Source organism: Podarcis erhardii (genome assembly GCF_964252035.2).
Source record: "Podarcis erhardii genome assembly, chromosome: 5".
NCBI classification, from domain to species: domain Eukaryota; kingdom Metazoa; phylum Chordata; class Lepidosauria; order Squamata; family Lacertidae; genus Podarcis; species Podarcis erhardii.
Genome location: NC_138509.1, coordinates 46,243,380 through 46,266,165, shown reverse-complemented (window position 1 = coordinate 46,266,165; position 22,786 = coordinate 46,243,380). Strand labels below are relative to the sequence as shown.

General features: G+C 39.2%; 2 protein-coding genes and 1 long non-coding RNA gene across 4 annotated transcripts in view; all 3 read left to right on the top strand.

Annotated features, from left to right (window-relative positions):
* The window catches only part of LOC309342807 (scavenger receptor cysteine-rich domain-containing protein DMBT1-like), a 31,854-nt gene extending 23,312 nt beyond the window's left edge, over positions 1 to 8,542 (top strand). For both annotated transcript variants that reach the window (XM_081863650.1, XM_081863651.1), the window contains 7 exons: positions 1,218 to 1,414; positions 2,234 to 2,278; positions 3,011 to 3,046; positions 3,326 to 3,504; positions 4,698 to 5,089; positions 5,942 to 6,225; positions 7,238 to 8,542. In XM_081863650.1, the coding sequence (XP_081719776.1) occupies positions 1,218 to 1,414; positions 2,234 to 2,278; positions 3,011 to 3,046; positions 3,326 to 3,504; positions 4,698 to 5,089; positions 5,942 to 6,225; positions 7,238 to 7,386 (1,282 nt within the window). In that variant the 3' untranslated portion in view covers positions 7,387 to 8,542. The remainder of the gene's footprint in view (positions 1 to 1,217; positions 1,415 to 2,233; positions 2,279 to 3,010; positions 3,047 to 3,325; positions 3,505 to 4,697; positions 5,090 to 5,941; positions 6,226 to 7,237) is intronic.
* A 5,804-nt stretch (positions 8,543 to 14,346) lies between these two features.
* LOC309342864 lies at positions 14,347 to 15,602 on the top strand. The gene is made up of 3 exons (XR_014157021.1): positions 14,347 to 14,432; positions 15,392 to 15,421; positions 15,573 to 15,602. It is a non-coding gene; the product is annotated as an uncharacterized lncRNA (long non-coding RNA).
* Positions 15,603 to 17,517: 1,915 nt separating this feature from the next.
* DMBT1 (deleted in malignant brain tumors 1) overlaps positions 17,518 to 22,786 on the top strand; it is a 101,118-nt gene continuing 95,849 nt past the window's right edge. The window contains exons 1-6 of the mRNA XM_081863595.1: positions 17,518 to 18,206; positions 18,766 to 19,077; positions 19,982 to 20,287; positions 21,277 to 21,306; positions 21,463 to 21,483; positions 21,600 to 21,629. Coding sequence (XP_081719721.1) covers positions 18,143 to 18,206; positions 18,766 to 19,077; positions 19,982 to 20,287; positions 21,277 to 21,306; positions 21,463 to 21,483; positions 21,600 to 21,629 — 763 coding nt within the window. The 5' untranslated portion in view covers positions 17,518 to 18,142. The remainder of the gene's footprint in view (positions 18,207 to 18,765; positions 19,078 to 19,981; positions 20,288 to 21,276; positions 21,307 to 21,462; positions 21,484 to 21,599; positions 21,630 to 22,786) is intronic.

Here is a 22,786-nt window from a genome sequence, read left to right as displayed (position 1 = left end):
CTCTCAGCCTCCAACCTTCTCTGTGTCGTACAGGGAGGGTCTGCATAGAATTTCTACTTGCAGTCACTTGATCACAAGCAGAACTCTCTGCATGAGGGACCCTGATTCTATCCAGCAAACTTAGCATGTGATAGCCATCAGATTAAATCCTGCTAACTGATCATGTGGTTCTGCCCTACACGAGATGAAATCCCATACAAATTAAAAACCTTCCAAAGAAAATACATCATAAACACATTTTTATTACAAACTCTACAAATGGTAGATATTGGCCCTTTCCTGAAAACAAAAGGGTCCACTTTTTAATGCTTTCTTAGGAAATATGAAGGACAAGCCCTTTCACTGAGGCATTGAAAGATGAGTAAAAAAGATAAGTATTTTGTGAATCTTGTCTTTAAAGCAAATTATGCTGTTCCAGCCAGAGGAGACATCATTCAATAGCAAAGTGGTTAAATTGTATGCATATATATTTGAATTCTTTGAATAAATTTGTAAATTTGAATATTTGAATTCTGGGCATTTTCAGGAGCAAGGCTAGGAAAGACCTATAACTGTGACACTGGAAAGCCATTGCCAGGTGGAGCAGACTGTACTGGACGTAATGGGCCAGAGGTCTGACATGACCTTGATAGGTACATAGGCATGCCACTCATTTAGGTTGAGCTAATCTGGGATACATCTGAGAGCCTCATCAGCCACCTAGCTTATCACTCAGCTGACATTTACTGAACCATCTCCATAGTATCATAGATGTAGGGTGGGGTTATCACAGGCAGAACCAATCATAACATTACTTTAATATGTTCGGAATTCAGGTCAGCTCCACTGAATCTATGTATTTACCTTTATATTTTGGCATATGTGTCACCAAAGAGAGAATCAAAGGGTGCTTGAATGTTCACTTGAATGTTCAATGTGGCATCTTTGCTCCTCATATGTACATGTGATTTGCAGTGTCCAAACATTGTCATTGTCATCAAAATGCCAGCCCATATCTGCCCCCTCCTGGATTTATTATTTCCAGGGAAACCCTGATAAGTAAAGAATGACAACGCTATTGTCAGTGAATCATTTGTGATAGTGACCCATTATGAAATTGAACCCACATATATAAGCAACCTATGTAACTTTTCTTTACTTAATGTGAAAATCTGATGTATGAAATGATGGCATAATTTTATACACAAAGAGTGACTTGCTGACCTACCTTTATACAGTCTGGACTGCAATAAAGAATACATTGAGATCTTCGATGGGTACCCGTATACCTCCACTATGCTTGGAAGAACTTGCTCTGGCATCTATCTCAACTATACCTACATATCAACTTCCAACACAATGACTATTCTGCTGCACAGAGATTCATATTACTCAGGAAATGGGTTTTATGCTTCTTACTATTCTATTCCATTAAGTAAGAGTTCTCTATTTATCTAGTTCTAGGACATTTCTAGTATCTGTTGTGTTAGATTAATGTTGTTCTGGTTTGAAGATGCAATGTAAGCTGAAAATCAGCATATGTCTTGGGCAGAGATGGGGAACTTGTGGTTCTCCAGATGGTCTTAGACTCCAACTCCCATCAATCCCTGCCAGCATAGGCAAAGATCAGGGATGATGTGAGTTGTGATCTAGCAACATTGGGAGGGCCACAGGCTCCCCACCCTTTGTCTAGGATCATACCAACCCATAGGCTGATCAGATTATGGCACAGTTTCTGTGACTTATCCAGAGATGAATATGATATTTACTTTGCTTAACTTTCCTGTTTGCATGAATGATATCAGTTTGCAGTTGGATAGATCAAAGGTATTTTTCCTGTGAGGGACCAAAGTAAGATCTGAATGCACAATTTTCTGCCATGTTAAAATTTCTAGCCCCTTGACATGCATCCTTTGAATAATAAGTCAATGCTTCACTGTAGCAACAATTGAAGCAGCATCTCCCCACTGACACCTTTTTTTGTTAATGCTTTTATTCCACCAGGCTTTTTGTATGTTTTAAGCATCCTGATGTACTTGCATTTCATTTTAAATGCTCTCCCTTTAATTGTATTGAGATTTTTTTGCTGTATAAATAATGCACACACACACACACACACACACACACACACACTGGTGACTTTTGTCAATGAAGAATAGCTGCCATATGTTCCTAGGTTATTGGATATATTACTGCTAGGATCTTAACATCAGTGTAATAGTACTTTTATTGTACTATTTATTTACCTAAATAGGAATAGAAACAACTACTGAACCACCTCTCAGTGAATCAACAGCTGGTAAGACCTTGTTCTTTTTCTTTTATGTCATTCATTTTAAATGCTCTCCCTTTAATTGTATTCTTATATGATTCATGTGTGTGTATGCGCGCGCACACACTGGTGACCAGTCAATGAAAAAGATCTGCAATATATTACTAGGTTACTGGATAGATGACTGCTCGGATCTCGATATCTTCAGTGGAATATATGTACTATTTATCTTGGTTCCTTTAATAGACTTAACATTTGAATCAAGTGCTAGTGAAGCAACAACTGATAAGATGATTTTCCTTTCCTTCTGTGTCATTTGTTAGGTAATAAGGCAAATGGTTAAACATGACACTCAAAGAAACTAGATGCTTCTTTTCACAGTTGTGTAATTTAGGCATCTCTGAGCTTGCATGCTCAAGATCCAGGGAAGTTGTTCTTCACCACAGATATATCTGAAACCACTTGGTTTCTGCTATTTTCTCTCTGTTGTGGAAAAGAAGCAGTAGATTTTACTCCTCAGGGAATGGCATTAGATTACACAGTAGATGCACTCTGAAAAGAACATCTTTCATATACTTAAATCCCAACAAAATGGAGTACAAGCAACACTGTTTGTATAATTGTCTTTGTCATGGTGGAAGGGTGTAGCAGGTGAGGGCACAGAACTCAATGTTGTGACTACAGTCCCAACTTTTTACCATTTAAATGCTAATTAGACACAAATTGATCTCCCTTTTGTTTTGTTTTTCATTTGTACAGCTCTTCCTACAAGTTTAGGATCAGTTCCTGCAAGAAGTAAGTTCCGATTTCTCCCTAAAACATGCATGTGAAAATTGCAGATTTTGCTGATTTGGGTTGCCTAGCTGAAAAGTCTGAAAAGGAAACATTGAAACTGAGTATTCCAAATACTTCAAATTTCTGAAAACGTGGTAAAGCTGTTCCATGGCAGCTTCTTTATGAGCTCAAACAAGCCCCCGCTTGCCTGACATATCATTCACCAAGGTTGCCCCTACTCAAAAGTAAAATGTAAAAAACATTACACTATTTAATATGGTTTCTGTGTGCCCCATTCAGCGCTCTCGTGTTCTGGAGAATACATGCTTGCACGCATCAGCAAGGACTATCTTGGGTTGCTGGGCTACAATGCAAGCGAAGTATCCCTGAATACTTCAGACCCTTTCTGCACACCTCAGATTACTCAAGACTATGTGGTCTTCGAGATACCATATAGTGGGTGTGGCACAGTAAGAAAGGTAAGACAATGAGTTCTTAAAAATATTGTCCGTATCCAATGCACTTGTTCTGTTTGTGCAAGGATTTTTGCATGTGCTATGGAACTTCTCCTCTATCCTCTCCCTGCACATCTCACACCCTCTTCAAATCTATTTCAGGGTTGTTGGAAACCCCAGAAGAGATTTAAGGGGTTGTGGTCAAAGGAGGGGATAAAGTTCTGGGGCACAAGCTTAAATCCTTGCAATGATGGAACTAGTTACTCAGTACCACGCTGGGTACTGCACATTATCTGTTATCTGGTTCTTATCTTTGTAACATTACCCTGCTGTTTAAAGTTTGGAAAAGTATTTCACCCACCTTTTGGCTATAACATCTCAATGATCTGGCTTAGAGAGAGCTTTGGGAAATCCATACTTCTCCACTCTGCCATGGAGCTAGTTTCCTCTTCTTCTTTCAACTATATTTCTAGGAAATGTCAGCGCAGCCCTTCATAGACTTTGACATCATTGAACAATGTGTTTAATTCAGATGTGAAACTACCAATTTCAGAACTTGGGTTAAATAGCAAGTATCAGCAATATGCCACACCATTTAAAGCAGACCGTATTGTGGGTAATTCCTGACATTTCTGTTAATCATAGGAAATACAGGAGTGGGGAAATTGCTCCAGAAAGAGTAAGTCATATAAGGCCGGGGGGGGGGGGAGCGGGAGCATTATGTTCCTGAGATTGTCCTCTACTTTTACACAGCCAGTAAATTAGAGGTAGCATTATGATCACGCTGCCTGGCCCTTTGAATGCTTTGCATTATGCTCAGCTTTTTCACTTCTGAGGACAAAACCCGTCATGTTAATACACACAAACAAACAAATAAACTCAGTTATTCTTAAAGAAACCCATAGCATTTTAAAGGTAAATGTCATAAAAGTCAGATATTCATTGGTATATTAATTTCAATAAAAAGATGTAGCAATTTTTCTGCACATTTCTGTGTTTCTCTTCTCAACTACTGAATGCATTATATACTTTTATCTTTCTTAACTTTTTCAGTGAGAATACAATAAAATTCCAGATTATATAAGGTGGTTTTTTAATGGTAATAAGTCTGAAATATCAGCACATTCTAAAGTGGTTAAGTATATTGGGTGTGTTTTATATGACAGGTCCTAATTTACACATATTATTGACATAGATCTTTCTCCCCTGTCTTTTAGCAGTCAAATAATGACACCATCACCTATTCCAACATAATCAAGACATTAGCCGCTGGTTATATCATTACAAGAAGGAAAAACTTCCAATTTCATATTATGTGTGAAATGAACGCAATGACTGTTGTAGAGACGATGTTTGTTGCCCAAAATTCCATTGACATTACTGAAAGAAAACTTGGCAACTACAGTGTGGCGCTTTCATTCTATGAATCATCATCCTTCAACGTTTCAGTTCGCAGTTTTCCATACTTCGTGTACCTCAATCAGGTTCTCTATCTCCAAGCTACTCTCAACAGTTCTGATCCGAACTTAGTACTATTTCTAGACACATGTGTAGCATCTCCATACCCTGGTGACTTCAGAACTCTGACCTACGACTTAATCAAGAATGGGTGAGTATATTTTAGATAAACATGTTTAGATATCCACTTACAAGAAGGGCTTTCCTTTTGGCTTATATGACAGCAGAGTTAATACTAACCATGCAATGCCATTCACACTCACCTGGAATAAACCATACTGAGCTCAATTGGATTTCTGCATAGGCACATATAGGATTGTAAAAGGTTTCTTTGTGGTATGAACAAGTGGAGTTGCTTTACTCTCAAACTGACTCTGAAATTCACTTTTTAATTCTGACATCATATTTCTTAAGAAAATCTATAAAGAGTTGCAGAGCCTACTTGCTATTACTTGTTCCTGAATATAATAATAAATATGGTTGTTTGCTACTAACTCATTGTGTCATCAGTCAAAGAGTCTTAGACAAAAGCAGGGAAGGCAAATACTTGTTATTGCAATGGCCAGCCTGCATGCAGGACCACTCCCCAATTGCTTCCCGGTAACTCGTATTCAGAAGCATACTGTCTTTGACAATGGAGGCAAAGCAGAGCCATTATCACTAGTACCTTGATAGTTGAATCCTCCACAAACATCTTATGGGAGTGAATCCCAAAGTTTAACAATGTGCTGTGCTGTGTGAAGTACTTTCCTTTGTCTGCTCAGAATTTTCTAACTTGAAGCTTCGTCAGATGGGCCCAAGTTCTGGTATTTTGAGTGACTGCTTTCACATACGCTGAGTCTATCTTCCATTTTATTCTCTGAAATCCACCATCCACTTATTGATATTTCTTCTCATCCTTCTCCAGCATGGACTTTAGTCACCAGAGATAACATACTTCAGAACTCCATAAAAGATTCATCTAAAGTAATTATGTAAACAAACTTGGTTCTTTTATTTTCAGATGTGTGCGAGACCCAACCTTCTTAAATCTGAGTGAACTCAGATTTAACTCAAGCAACAATCAAGTTCGTTTCAAGTTCAACTCTTTTAAGTTTCTTTATGAACACAATCAAATTTATCTGCAATGCAAACTAGTAGTGTGTAAGGCATATGATTACTCATCCCGATGCTACCAGGGATGTTTAGCTAGAAGGAAGAGGGACACAGATGATCCTCAGGATAAAGTGGATGTGGTTGTGGGACCAGTCAAACTGCAGAAAGAAACCACTGAAGACAAAGGACAGGGTAACTTTTATTTTTGATTCCTTTTTTTGCTACTTTTTTCTGATGATTGCAGACCAGGATTGAAATAAATGCATGGACACATTTGCTGCGCTGAATAACTACCATTTTATTGAACATTAAACCAAATTTGCAGAGGGAAAATATAGGTGTGGGAATGAACAAATCAGGAAATCACATAGGTATAAGACAAATCAATCCCTTGCTGGGTCAAAGGTAAACCATTTTGTTTACTCCTTACCCCAGCCACACCCTGACGGTGAGTTGGGAGGCCTGCATTCACCACCACCCCTTTGGGCCCCCAAACTCCAGGTGGATGAAGCTAGTTGACTTCAGAAGAAGTCTCTCTCCTATCTCCAAGCCCTGCAGGCCTCAGAAACAGTCACCCCAAATGAAGTGTTGTTAAAATATTCTACTACTTTGTTCAAATAATATTAAAACTAATATGTATTCCCATTTTGCCTGGCAAAAGCATAGTAACATCACACAATGAAATCTCATTCTGCGTTGCTTCCACTCTTTGGGTAACATTTCCCTAAGGGGCAACTTTTTGAGACTCACATGCCACTGATGCATGGAAAGATAATGTCAAGATGGGCAGAATAAAGAATTTGACTCTTACGTTTGGAACATAGGATGCTGCCTTAGACAAAGCCAGGCAATTGTCAATCTAACTCAGAGTTCTTTAGATGGACTCACAGTGACTCTCCAGGGTTTCAGACAGAGGTCTTCTCCAGCCCTACCTGAAGATGCCAGGAATTTGACCTGAGCCTTCTGCCTTCAAAGCAGTTGTTGCCTTTCAAAGACGAACTTGCCCTCTAACAAAACTAATATATATACATTTAGATAAAGGTACAAAGTGTTTTCCTTGTATGTTTATATTGCTGTAACTTGCCCAGGGATCTTATGGGGAAGAACAGGTAAGAAATCTCATACGTACATACATACATACATACATACCTACATTATCTGAAAAATTGTTCCAAACTGTGTGTTTTTTTTATTCTATTTACAGAACTGGCTAAGAGTATGAATCTAGAAAAGAAAGAAGCTCCCAGCCCATTTGCTGTTACTACTGTACTTTTGGCAGCCATGGTCTTTGTTCTGTCTGGCTTACTCATAAGCAGCAAACTGAGAAGGAAAAACTATCACCAAATCTACTGATACCAATGCATCAGCAAGATATACATTCAGCACTTCCTACACAAAAACAAAAACTGTATCTTTAGCATGTATTTCTGAAACTTAAATCCATAGGCAGGCACATCTATAGTTGGGCACATTTACTGGTAGATTAAAACACAGCCCAGTTCAATCAAAGTACCAGGATCAAATATGTATTCTGATCAAAATCATTGCCTATATCCAGCTATTTTGACTTAATGGCATTGTGGAATTGCTCTCATTCTCCTTTTAAACATTCCCCACTATATTCTATGGATATAGTTAAGTTCCATTGTACTTCCAAAAACCATTCTACATATAAATATTATACATGCCAACTTCATATGTCAGAGATGCATCAGGACTATATTTCAAAGGAGGATTTGTTGTGACTTCAGTTAATATTTAGGAGCTGAAAGGCAAATTGCTGAAGTTTATTGGAATCATTGTAAACAGACATAGGAAATGTGCTTCATAATACATAGCTGAAAATGCTCCAGCTATGTTGATTTTGAAATGTTAAGTTTGATATTCTCTTTTGACTAGTGTGGAATCTCTGTCACAAATGTACACAAGCAGTTTGGCTTATGGCCTGATTCACTAGCCAGTTCAGTCAGAGAATTTCATGTTCAGTTCCATTTATCTTACAATTAGTTTAAATCCTAGGATGTTTTTGTTAATTACTTAAGCAAAGGATCTCACAATCCAACTTTTCTCTGTCACTATTCCATTATGCTATTTCTGCTTCTTTTGAAAAGCAAACTACTGCTTTGACCCATTGTGCTTTGGGAGAAATTTCAGATGACCACGTTACCCTTTTATGTGGCAATTCATGCTGTCAGATTGATGCAAATAACAAACCCATCATTTGTAGGAAGCATAAAACAGATTCAGGGTTTGTTGTTGCATTTTGCTAACTGAAGGTAAAGAGGCATTCAGAGTCCACATGGTGACTGACAGAATAATAAGAACAGAATTATAATCTCAAACAACTCCCAAGGAAAGGGTGGCCCATAATACTGAACAGATAGTTATAGGGTTTTCTGATGTATTCAGGAGTAGAAAAATCTGTTTCATCAATGTAATGCCAAATTATATAAAGTTGCATTTTGCTGCCAACTACTTTGCAATAAAATTACTACATCTTTGCAAGTTACCCGTGTTCACTGTTTATTGTCTCATTAGCAACTTGGAATGGTCAAAGGAAATACATGGTTGGCACAAGGTGCCTGGGGACAGTTCACTTTTAAAGGCAAGCTCACTAATTTGCACTTTCTGATATGACACTGCCATTCTTCCAAATGTGCATTTCTCTGAATTTTGCAATGCAGTTCTCCGGCTAAATAATGCATACAGAACACATATTCTAGCATGAAGTGCATACAAATGCATGTGCTATTGAAAATTTTAAAAATGTAATGTATTAGGGAAAATTCCATTGGAGAAAGTGGGTATTAGGCAAAATTTCATCCACCAATCTATAGATTTGGAGCAATTTGCGCTTAAATGCTGGTGAATTTTCAAGAGGGCATTCTTTTAAAAAATTACACCCTGATGTGGAAATGTAGAGGACTGAATTTAAGACTGGAAAAATGAGAAACTGAAACTGACAGGCTCACCCATCTCTATATAGCTGCCTGTACTCTGTGCATTGTTCTACTCTGCCTTATGCTACATATTCTGTATTCAGCTACAAAGCATAGTATGGAATACCCCTAGAGTATGTAATAGAGGAGGAAAAACCCTTATGAAGTTAGCAAAACATAGCCACTATGGAGGCCATGTGAAACGGAAGGTGCATATACAAAGACAAGCTAGTGAGTGGTAGGTCACAGAAGTATAAGAATGCAAAAACTGAAGACATTAAGTGCCCTGGCACAAAGGAGGAGTCAGAGAGTCAAGTACTGCAAACAAGAATTAGAAGTATATCCAAATAAAGTCATATTTTACAGGAATAAGGAGTCTCGCATGTTGCTTGTTCATGTGTGTAACAAAGGTCCACCAGATGGCAGCAAAGTCCTCTATCTTAGCATCACTTCTCAGTACCTTTAGGTGGCGAGTAAACTTTTCTGAAACAGCTGTGTACAAGGCTTTTCTATACCAACTTCCAGTGTAATGGATGTGACTTCCTTCCAGCCCTGAGGGATGGCCAATCTAGCAGAAACCAAGAGGAATCTAATAAGGTTCCCACAGATACGAAGACAAGGCAGAGTTTCGGATTTGGATCTAGAGCATGACGAATAACCACTCCGATTTCTGCCAAAACTCACATTCAGAATGCCCTAATGCGAAGGCAAGACCACCAGAGATGCCAGTAGGTTCTGGCAGTTCCACAATTCTGCCAACGAAGCCAATTGTTCATTTGGATGTGCATAGTACTATTTATGCACTGTTTCAATGAGTTTTCTCTAATACCTGCGTGCTGAGGTCCCCAAAACACCCCTACCCCAATAACTCATACATCAAACATAATTTTTGTTTAAGGTTTTTGGCATAATTTTGGCCACAACTTTATTAAACATACACATTGTGAGTGGTTGCTTAGGCATTGGTTATGACTATCTGTCCACCCACCCGCCTTGGGGGACAGCACTGACTCCCGGATTCCAGTGAAAGCCAGTGTGGAGGAACAAGATCAGGGATAACTGGAGCTGCGACACAGACCCTCATGCTCCCAGGAGCTTACGCGGCCTGCACCCGATTCCAGGAGTTTGGATGAGAGGATGGTAAGCCCCTGAATTCCTTTAATGGAATTCCCGTGCAGCAGCAGCATTGGAGGGGCAGGCACAGCCAATCCATACCCCTCCATACCCCTCCACCAACCAATTTAACCAATGCCTAAACCCCAACCTTACAAGTTGTGACGATTTGCTACGCAGTAGGCAAAAACCTAATGGCACACACTAATCAGCCAAATGGAAAAATTCCTACCAGGCCCCCGCACCAATGCGGACGACCCCATGACAGGCATAGCAAGGTCAAAGCACAAGCCCAATCAAGGGAGGGTGGGCGGGTGATCCGGTGCCCACGGCGAAAGAGAAAGCAGCTTGCTGTGGACCTTGTTTAAATAACCTCTGTTCCCACCCCCAAATTGGCAACATCAAATTTACCCCAGTAACACCAACCGCCAATCCAATCCAAGCCCCTTCAATCTATCCTGCCTGGCAACCATGGGGTGCTTTGCTCGGCCCCATCCACAACACGTGCTCTCCTTTAATGAGAACACGCTTTGCTGGAACCAAAGAAAATGTTTAAGTAGACCATATGTTGTTCCAGAAGTACTTCTCAAATTCTTCATTCAAATCTGCCCCCCAAACAGCACTTAACTAGCAAAAGAGACAACATCACATTCAACAATATAATCAATATAGGAGAAACTATCTTCCTATGCACTAGGGCATATAGGAATATATGTCTGGCAATAAATACCAAAGTGTGGGTATACTGCGATTGCATGTCTTTGTGTGGCACGGCCATGTTTTCTGAAGTCTTTCATTACTTTAGCTAACGTTTCATATTCTGTGCCTCAAAATATCTGCTGCAGAATCAAACAGAGCTGCCTTTCTGTTGCCCTTCGCAGGACCATCTGTCCTGTGTACAATGGCACTTTGAGCTTTATTGGCAGCACAACACCAAGCCCTGCAAATAAACACCAACGTTTGAGCATATTGGGGACGACTGAGAATTTATGGTGCAATTATTCTGAAGCTAAATACTTTCCCCCTTTTTTTATTTATTTAACAGTTCATAGGGTGTGCCTTTTAACTTTACTTCACATAATGCCGCAGGCCACTGTACACAAATTCACGGAAGTTTATTAGCAGGAGCTTCAATTTATAGCACTAACAATAAGCATTAAGGTCTTTGTATACAGTGATGAACTATTTATCAGAGCAAGTGCAATGTGGTCCACTTTAATAAGCTTACTATGTTCTGAAATTTAAGAACCTTGGTACATTGTGCAACCATTTGGATTCTGTGCAGCAGCAGTAACAAGATTTGCTTTGTCTTACTTTCCCTACTGCATTCCCTACTGTGTCCTCTGCAATTTTTTGGTGCTAAGCACTGGAAAAGAGAAACAACAAAAAAAGAATATTTTCTATCAGTATGCTTCATTGTATTTTGTAAAAGAAAGCTTTTCAGAAGTATCATTTGTGCCTGACACATACCTGTAGTCTCTGAAGTGGAAAGAGTGTAGTTGTACTGCAATTTCATCTGAAAGCTGGCCATTTTTATTTATTATTTAAAAATTTTAGTTGTTCTTGCCAGGAGCAAACATCATCTTTGTATTTGGTGCTGGCCCTGGACAAAATCTAGATGGAACATACTGTAAACTGTACAAAACACCAAGGCAAAAATATTATGTCTTCTTCATCTGGATGATATTGAATCCTATTGTAAAAGATGCCACCTTGCTTTATGTATTTAACTTTCAAGTCAGGCATTTCAATGTTGAATATAGCAAAGCCCTAGGCTTTTTACAGAGTACAGAAAAGATTATAAAAGCCGGTGGCTGTTTTCATTCAGGAGGGTGTCATAAACTTTGAAGGAAGTATATAATCTATTACAGAATACACATAAAATGATAAAAGTAAGATGTAATCCATTACAAAATACTGATAAGGATTATAAAAGCCAGCTGTGTGGGTGTTTAGGAGGATGTTAAAGACTTTGAAGGAAGGACGTAATCGAATACAGAATACACAATACAGATAACACTATCAAAGCCAGGTGTAATCTATTAAATAAAGTTCTAGAGCTGTACTAGCACCTCTAGCCACTATTGGTGCCATATTCTGACCTTCTGTGATGAAAAGAAGGACTGTAGTAGAGACAGATAAGATTTGTGATGGCAGGATAGCTAGTCGTCCTTTTTAAAATGAAGGTTTTGGAGTTTTTGACAGCAATGGCCACTGTAGCTAGACTAGTCATACCAATAAATTTGAAATGTAGGGGATATAATGTAGATGACAAAACCTACTCATTATAAAAGAGATATTGAAGAATGTGTACCAGATTGATTGAAACATGGAGTCTGTTTGTCATTAAATTCTAGAAAGGTAAAGTTACAGATAGGTAGCCGTGTTGGTCTGCCATAGTCAAAACAAAATAAAAAAATTCCTTCCAGTAGCACCTTAAAGACCAACTAAGTTAGTTCTAGGTATGAGCTTTCGTGTGCATGCACACTTCTTCAGATACTTCTTCAGATACCAGGTATCTGAAGAAGTGTGCATGCACACGAAAGCTCATACCTAGAACTAACTTAGTTGGTCTTTAAGGTGCTACTGGAAGGAATTTTTTTATTTTGTTTAGAAAGGGAAAGGGAAAGGTCCAGTCCATTAGGTCCAGTCGTGGCCAATTCTGGGGTTTGAGGAGATTTCACCCCTCCCATATCCAAGAATCTCCTGATGAGTCTGCTGATTCTCCAGAGAGGAGGAGCAGTGTTCTGCTTTCTACTTATTCAGCTCCAGCATCACATCAAGTCAGTCAGTCAGTCAGTCAGTCAGTCAGTCAGTCAGTGTGTCGGAGAGAGAGAGAGACTGAGTGTTAGAGATCGCGTGTAGAGATAAGGTTGCTGCTAAGAGCAGCTGCAGACACTCAGTGCAGCATTCATTTATGCTTAGACCTATTTAGCTCTGTATATAGTTTTGTATCATAGTTGTAGTTATAGAATAAAAGAAGATATTCTACAGAGCTGCTCTCCGAGTCGTTTATACACTGCTAGACTCTGCTATACTCTGCTGTGCGACGACTGTATTGTGGAAGTGAATCCGGTGCTCACAACTCTAAGCTGTGAGTCCACAGCATTTTGACCTGTTCCTGTGCAGAAGGTGGTCTCTCCAAGTGCTAACCAGCTCGCCTAGCCCAGTCGGGGCTGAAGTGGATGAGTCCAGTTGGTGCACTGGCTCAAGGGCGATGCTGACAGGGTTGTGCCGCTCATCTCGCTTTATTGGCCGAGGGAGCCGGCGTACAGCTTCCGGGTCATGTGGCCAGCATGACTAAGCCACTTCTGGCAAACCAGAGCAGCGCACGGAAACGCCGTTTACCTTCCCGCCAGAGGGGTACCTATTTATCTACTTGCACTTTGACGTGCTTTCAAACTGCTAGGTTGGCAGGAGCTGGAACAGAGCAACAGGAGCTTACCCCGTTGCGGGGATTCGAACCGCCGACCTTCTGATCGGCAAGCCCTAGGCTCTGTGGTTTAGAACCACAGTGCCATCCGCGTCCAAATCGGAGTATACCTACCAGCAAATTAAACTCTCCACCTACTGTTATCTAATAATAATAATAATAATAATAATAATAATAATAATAATAATAATAATTTATTTATACCCCACCCTTCCCAGTTCAAAAACCGGGCTCAGGATGGCTAACAACAAATTCAAAACACTTAATTGCAAAAGCAGCATAAAATACAGTATAAAAACATGAATAACAATAAAAATCAAAAAGCAATTTAGGGAAAATAAGCATTAGATAATCCCCAGGGCTAGCTGGCTGAATTGGTCACACTTGGGCCAGCGAGGAGGCCAGAGGAGAATTAGCTGTGGGGTCTCAGAGCGGGTAATCTTCATAAAAGGGGAGGGGGAGGGAAGAGAAGGGAAATAAAAGATCAGACTGAATTCAAATTAAAGGCCAGGTGGAATAGCTCTGTCTTACAGGCCCATTGGAAGGAGGTTAGATATGGAATAATAAATAATAATGTATGAACAGTAGGTTCTTCCATATTAAGTCCAATTGCATTGTGACGTGCAAGAACTTTCACCACATCAAAGGCCTTTTTTCATATCTCATGCCAAGGTCAATAATTTAGCTAATATTTGCATTGCATATGAATTGACAGAAGTGATATCTTTTTGTTAAAACACTGACTGTCCTGCTATAACAAGATAAAGTATAAAATTCCATAGCACACCCTTTCACTTCTTAATCCTATATATACTGATGTTTAATCATCATAGAAGGCAATCTGGCAAAAATGAGTTCCTTCCTGATCTTTACTTGGCTGTTCCTGTTTAGTGAAATATGTCTAAGTGCATCAGGTATTATGGCTTAAATTCTAAACATTCTTGCTTTTGCTCTTTCTTGTTCCCCTTCTCTGTGCTGACCTTACAAATTGCTAGTTGATTATGGGAACAATTTGTAGCAAAGGGACACATGAAGCTGACTTGAGTATTTATGACTCCTTCAAAACACATGATATTCTCAACAGAGGCATTGTCAGGGTCATCCTAAATTGGGAAAAATCCTGTCTGCTTCTGACATGATAATATCTTGATTATGTGCAGGTATGAGCAGAAGATACTTGGGAAAGTATCAATGTGGAAATATTTCTGATGATGAGGGACTATTAGATATAATGGCAGGGGGCACAGTCCCATACATGTCTACTATGACAAATAATGTATCACTTCCACATAAGGGTATATGTGAGGACAGTTGTATATATAAGAGCTCCTTTGAGCACACCATTGGGGATTTTGTTTTTTCAAATGCAGTATATTTTTTTGGGGGGGGGGGGATTTAATCCAGCTCACATTTAAAGTTGAACCTGCTCAATTTGTCCTTATGTACTTCAATCCAGATTGTTGGTTTTTTTTTTTTTTTTGTAATATTGAACGTATTTTGTGTTTGCCATATTGTTGATTTTTGTGATTTTTAAATTTACTGCCATGCTGTGTTTCTTATATTTTTTGATGTTTTGAATGCTTGCTGTAACTTGTTTTAGGCACAGCTCATTATGGAAAAGCGGCATATAAACTCAAGCTTGTAGACTCAGTCAAGCAATATCCTAGGGCCAATTGTGCAAGGAAAATGCATATATTAGTGAAAGAGAATAAACATTAAAATGAGATGAATTTTCATGATTATTTTTTTAAGAATAATAATTGCAAAATGATATGGAAATTCACTGCTACAAAAATTCACTGCTACAAAAGCTAGGATTTTCAGTATTGTTGCTCTTAATTTTTGTTATTCCTGTATTCTTATCTTTTCATAGTATTAACCACAGAATTCCCGCAAACTACCGGTAAGGAAAAGATGCTACTTCTTTAAAAATCTGCTACATAATATGTATTAGATGACTTAGTATTAAAACAAAATTCACTGCTACAAAAGCTGGAGTTTTCAGTAATGTTGCTCTTAATTCTTGTTTTTCCTATATTCCTATCTTTTCATAGTATTAACCACAGAATTCTCACAAACTACTGGTAAGGAAAAGATGTTACTTCTTTAAAAATCTGCTACATAATACATACTATGTAGTAGATGACTTAGTATTAAAACAAAATTCATTGCTACAAAAGCTGGGATTTTCAGTAATGTTGCTCTTAATTCTTGTTTTTCCTATCTTTTGCAATAAACAGCCCCAGAAGGGCAAACAACTGGTAAGGAAAATCTGCTACATATTTAAAAGCATCACTTCAAAACACCATTTTTATTTTAGTGACATTTTAATTTACTTTGCAATTTCTCTTACTCTGTTATTTTGTTCTCCTTCAAGAACTAACTTCAGAAGAGCCTACTCCAGCTGGTAAGGGGGCTTCTAATCTTCTTCATAATAAAGTGCTAAATCCTCGTCCTGAGAATGTACATGCAAATATCAAAGAATAGGTTTCTCCTGGAGAGCATCTGAAAATGAGAAACCTGGAAATTAGGTGGTATGTATGTTTTAAAGAACATGATCTGTTTGTGGCAGTCACAGTCACACTGCTTTATAGGCTATGTGCTGTACAGTTTTGATTAGCGTTGATACCTCTGCATTGGTTAGTGCAGAGTCCTTTTCTGACCTAGATAAACAGGTTAAGTGTTCAAATTTGTAAAACAATTGAGGCACTTTGCTGGCATTAATTTGAAGCTGTTAACATGCCGAGGAAATTTTCCAGTTACTGTTAACATCCACACTTCAATAAATGTCAAACCAACAGAGGTATGTCCTTGCTATAAACATTGATAAACACACTCTGGAAGAAGACTTGAGAGACAAGAGTAATGCTGAAAAGGTCATATTTATTCAAAATCTGCCAAACAATAACCAAATTATGTAACTGTGGGCAGATGGGTTATAATTAATGTGTATAAGGAAAGCATTACTCCACTCCACAGGGGCATGCAAACAACTGCATTCTGTAACTCTCTGGCCAGGAATTAGAATAAAATTCTTCCTCCTTGCTATGTGAGTCTTGGCAATGACTACTCAACATGCATACCTGGGGCCCACGGACCAGTATTCACCAAGATTCACAGGCCAGGCCTAAAGGGCAGCCCAAGGGACTCTTGAAGTTGAAAGCTGCTGAAGAGACTCAAAATGCCCCTTCTCCCCATAATGCCTCAGAGTGCCTGCCAATGGAGTTTTAAAATTCCTTCTTACCTGCCCACACTAAATTCCAAACAGACCAAATAAGTACATACATTAGCAGCAAATCAAATAACCCTACAGGGTGGGTGAAAAAGGAGAGTTTCAAGGAGAAATCAGGGACTTACCCCCAAAATTATATTTAGCTCCCAGAAAGAGAGACTAGCAAAAAACACAACCCCACCCACACTGTAGATGGAGGGAGGGTGAGCACTGCAAAAGAGAAGAAGGAAGTGGAGGGGATGGCACAGGCTTAAATAGCAGCCTGATTATTCTGCTCCTATTGGGAATTCCTGCCTATATGATCCCCCAAATCTCATGTCTCTGGGAGAAACCAATGTGTGTTTTCTTCCGAGAAGGAGTGTGTGGCAAATTCATCCCCACTAAACAGCAAGGGGTGGCAATCTTTGACAAGCAAAGTTCACAACACAAATACAAAAAGATACAATAGCATATTCCTTTGCCTTTCTTTCTGGTAACAAGAGTTCAAATCCCACAACATAGCTCTATGACTATAAACATAGTATCACATGAAATCAGACAGAATGAAAATTTGTTCCAAAGTTATTTATTTATTTATTTATTAAATTTCTATATTGCCCTTCATCCGAGGTACACGTGGAAGATTACAATATAAACCCACAAAAATACATAACATAGTAACAAACAACACAATACCTCCACACACACACACACACACACACACACACATTTTAAAGGCTATAGATTATTTAATTAGCCAAGGCCTGGGAAAGAATAATATTTTGCCTGGCATCTAAAGATAGGTAATGAAGGTGCCAGGCAAGCACCTCTGGGGAGAGAATTTGACAAATGGGGAGCCATCGCAGAAAAAGCCTGTTCTCATGTTGCCACTCTCCAGACCTCTTGTGGAGGAGCCACATGAAGAAGGGCCTTAGATGATGATCACAGACAAAAGTAAATGGATATGGATAATTGGAATGGTAGGTACTGAAATAATAGGTCCATTTGCATTGTGCTGTACAAGAACTTCCATCACAACCTATCAAAGGCCTTTTTCATGTCTCATGCCAAGGTAAATGAAGGACCACAGCAGTGTTTAATGACAACAATACTTCCTGCCAATATGTGCATTGCATTTGAACTGGCGCAAGTGATTATTATCTTTTCATTACAAGAATTGAACAATACTCCGTGTCTCGGTACCAGGAAACGGATTTTAAAAAAATTAGAATAACAAAGTGTAGCATTACTATAAGCAATGCCTTGACAGCATAAATACCATTAGACAGTAGCCCTCTGTCCAACTATAATGAGATAAACTAAAAATATCAAATTGCATGGCACGCCCTTTCAAATTTCATTCCTATATATTCTGGTGCATGCTTAATCAACTTAGAAGGCAATCTGGCAAAAATGAGTTCCTTCCTGATCTTTACTTGGCTGTTCCTGTTTAATGAAATATGTCTAAGTGCATCAGGTAATATGGCTTAAATTCTGAACATTCTTGCTCTTGCTCTTTCTTGTTCCCCTTCTCTATGCTGACCTTATAAGTTGCTAGTTAATGATGGGAAGAATTTGGTGCAAAGGAACACATGAAGCTGACTTGAGTATTTAAGACTCCATCAAAACATAAAAACAATTCTCAATATGTTGTTAGTTTCATCCTAAATTTGGCAAAATCTTACCTGCTTTTTAAAATTCTAATATACTGATGATGTGCAAGTATGAGCACACTCGTCGGTGCCTCCCTCTTTTTCTCATCCCAAGTGTGGCATTTTTGCCTATTACAATACAGCAGGTAACCTTGGAAGTCATACATTTCTTTTCCCTACAGCCAAATATCTTTGCTTTTTGATGGACTAGAATCTCAAAATCTTTGGGATTAAAATATAGGGGCCTAATGCAGTCAAATCTGTCTTATGGAATGAAATTTCCATGCAGTATTACTGAGTGCTCATTGTGTTGACCAGTTTTCCAATGTAGTGTTTCATTGTCTTGTTTATGTAATATTTTTTTTTTTTTTGCATATTCCAAAGAACATTCCTTGCGATTAGTTAATGGAAGAAACAGATGTGAAGGTCGCCTTGAAGTATATCATAATGGCAACTGGGGAACAGTATGTGATGATCTTTGGAGCATGAATAATGCACATGTGGTCTGCAGAGAGCTTGGATGTGGACCAGCTCTGTCAGCACCAGGAAGTGCCCGTTTTGGTCCAGGCTCAGGCAACATCCTCCTGGACGATGTACAGTGCACAGGAAGTGAATCTTCCCTACTTCAGTGTTCTCACATAGGTTGGGGGACACACAACTGTGGTCATTCTGAAGATGCCAGTGTCATTTGCTCAGGTATTACTTAATAACTCTAGCTGTCCTTATGAAAGAATTCAGTTTTGGAATCTGTCTGGATTTCTGTAAGGAAATGGGTGTTGCAAAACAAAAAAAACCCCATCAAAATAGTACCTTTGAATTATTTAAAACAATCCAAAATGCAAAAATAGTCCCTAGTCTGCTGCATTGGCCAAATTCTCCCCATTCCAAGACATTTAATGCAATAGAAAAGCTCTTGGTAGCTGCCTTCACAAAGTCCAAAAAGTTATCGCACCCTGTCTTCTGCCTGGCCCTGGAATCTTCTGTGAATTGCGCTTGCCAAAGGGAGTTGAAACCCTCTGGGGTTCCAGTGGCACACTGCTGGCAGCACTAAGTGGTTTTTTAAAGAGTGTGTATGCTCTGTTTGTTGCTTTAACTTCCCACAAAGTTTCAGTGAGAACCAAGGCTTCTTGCAATCAAGTTCCAGGAATCAAAAAGCCTCTGCTCAGTTGGTCAGTAGAAGGAATGGGAAACAGGTATAGGATATTACCAGGCTACGTCCCTCAACTTTCCTGGCTTTCCTGAAAAATTTGGGGGGGAGGAAGTATTTAAAGCAGGGGTAGCTAAAATACAGCCTTCTAGGTGTTGTTAAACTACAGTTCCCATCATCCCTGGCTACTGACCATGCTGGCTGGGGCTCATAGGGGTTGGAGTCCAACAGTGTCGAGAGCCGCCAGTAAGTCATCTCTAATTCAAAGCAACTATCCCCAGTGCCATCTAACAGAACAATGTACAATAGGCACTGTTAATGTCTATTGAGTCTTTATTTTCTTTCAGGGTGCAATTGGGTTGATCTTAATGGTGGGAAAAGGAAATAATCAACATATTTTTGACTTGTTTGACAATAAGAAATACCTTTCTAAATATTTAAATATTTCCATAGCCTTGAGATTGGTTAATGGAGGCAACAGATGTGAAGGTCGCCTTGAGGTATATCATAATGGCAACTGGGGAACAGTCTGTGATGACATTTGGAATCTCAATCATGCACACGTCGTCTGCAGAGAGCTTGGATGTGGACCAGCTCAGTCAGCACCAGGAAATGCCCATTTTGGTCCAGGCTCAGGCAACATCCTCCTGGACAATGTGCAGTGCACAGGAAGCGAATCTTCCCTGCTTCAGTGTTCTCACAGAGGTTGGGGAACACATGACTGTGGTCATCATGAAGATGCCAGTGTCATTTGCTCAGGTACTCCTAGGCTGGGATAATATAGCTCACTAATACAATCAAGGGAATTGGGTGGGTCCTGAGAATACAGTACAAATCTCAGTCTGTGATTACAGCCACCTTGTAATGTGAAGTCAGTTGAGGGGGGTGCTTGCTTTGGCCTCTGCTTGTCTTCAAAGTGACATGTTCACTGTGAGAAGGCTATGGCTGAGTGGCACACCCACATGTTTGCATGCAAAGGTCCCACGTTTGGTGCACAGCATCTCCAGATGCTGCAGGGAGCTGCTGCAGAAAGTGGCATTGGGTCTTTTCACAAGGCTGTTTACTGTAGACTTGGTACTGCTCATGCATTTGAGTTTTGCACAGCATCTGCATTGCATAGTCTACATCAAAATGCAGCCACTCCCATATTATCTTCTCATTCAATCTATATTGACTGGATCTTGGAGTGTTTCAATGTAGAAATAGGAAAAGTGAATTAAATTGGGGGAGGGAATGGAATGACATTTTGATGAGGAGATTGGAACTGATATAGTTGCCTCCCCAGTTTGGGGGCATGTTAGTGACTGCAAATGCATTGAATCCTTCAGGATGGAAACGCGTTGGATCCTCCCTAACATGGGTAAATGTGGTATAGATGGGAACTTTTTGCATCTTCGTCTGAAACCCTTTGCTCCATATTGATAGGACAAGATGCTTGGCACTGAGGAGGAGGGACTGATTGTCCTCTTCAAGGCTGGACAGCTCTTTCCACCCTATGGCCTTCCTATGGCCCCAGGGACACCATCCCAGGGACCATAGATACGGTTGAAGGACATATTGTTTTTATATTCACTTAGTTTATCCCCCCCCCCCATTTTCAACAATTCACCATTCATTTACAAGTAAATGCTGTATACTTGTAAGATCATTTGGTATTAAAACAAAATTCACTGCCAGTGCTACCTCCCCCCCCCCCGGGTTTAATTGTAATGCTGCTTTGAATCCTTTTTGTTTGTTTCTTTTCAAAGCATTAACCACAGAATTCCCGCAAACCGGCGGTAAGGAAAATCTGCTACTTATTTTAAAATCTGCTACATAATACATACTATGTAGTAGATGACTTAGTATTAAAACAAAATTCATTGCTACAAAAGCTGGGATTTTCAGTAATGTTGCTCTTAATTCTTGTTTTTCCTATCTTTTGCAATAAACAGCCCCACAAGTGCAAACAACTGGTAAGGAAAATTTGCTACATATTTAAAAGCATGACTTCAAAACACCATTTTTATTTTAGTGACATTTTAATTTACTTTGCAATTTCTCTTACTCTGTTATTTTGTTCTCCTTCAAGAACTAACTTCAGAAGAGCCTACTCCAGCTGGTAAGGGGGCTTCTAATCTTCTTCATAATAAAGTGCTAAATCCTAGTCCTGAGAATGTACATGCAAATATCAAAGAATAGGTTTCTCCTGGAGAGCATCTGAAAATGAGAAACCTGGAAATTAGGTGGTATGTATGTTTTAAAGAACATGATCTGTTTGTGGCAGTCATTGACTGCCTCCATGAGGAGAATTATGCACAAATTTCCTCCAGAGATTTCCTTGACTTCCATTTTATTTTTATCCCATTGTTTATAACTCTGTTCCTCAAGTCTTGTCTTGAGACTAGCATGGTTGCTTGTTGGTAGACAAGGAGATAATTATGGCTATAATCTTTACCTTGGTAGCTTTACATGAAAGATATTGACTGGCAGTTGGATCATTCAAAGGTGTTTTTCCAGAGTACGGCCAAATTAAAATTAGAATGAACAATTTTTGTCGGTTGGCAAGCGGGGGGAGAGGAAGGTACAAAAGGGGAATTCCTTGGATACCAAGATCCAAGTTTGGGGCAAGTAGTCTTTTGTGAGAGAACCCCCCAAAAAATGAAATCACAAAATATGCAGCAAAATGAAGTATGTAAGTATAGACTGTTAGAACTTTAAAATATGTTTTCCCAAGTGAATTCCAAAAGAGTCCCCTCTTCCCGCAGCATCAGAAAGCATGTTAGTTATATGGTGCTGGTTATCTCACAAAATTCTGTCATGTTAAGTATTCTAGCCCCTTGACATGTACACTTTGAACAGGAAGCCAACATTTCACTTTAATAATGGAAGCAGCATTTTCACTGCTGGTCCTTTCTTTGCGTCTCTTTTAACTGGGTTGTTAAGATATTTTTATTCTGCTGGGACTTTGATGCATTTTAAGCATCCTACTTTATTTGCATTTTCACTTTGCAAGCAAGCCAGCAGCGTTTAATGACAACAATACTTCCTGCCAATATGTGCATTGCATTTGAATTGGCGCAAGTGATTATTATCTTTTTATTACAAGAATTGAAACAATACTCCATTTCTTGGTACCAGGAAATGGATTTTTTTTTTTAAATTAGAATAACAAAGTGTAGCATTACTATAAGCAATGCCTTGACAGCATAAATACCATTAGACAGTAGCCCTCTGTACAACTATAATGAGATAAACTAAAAATATCAAATTGCATGG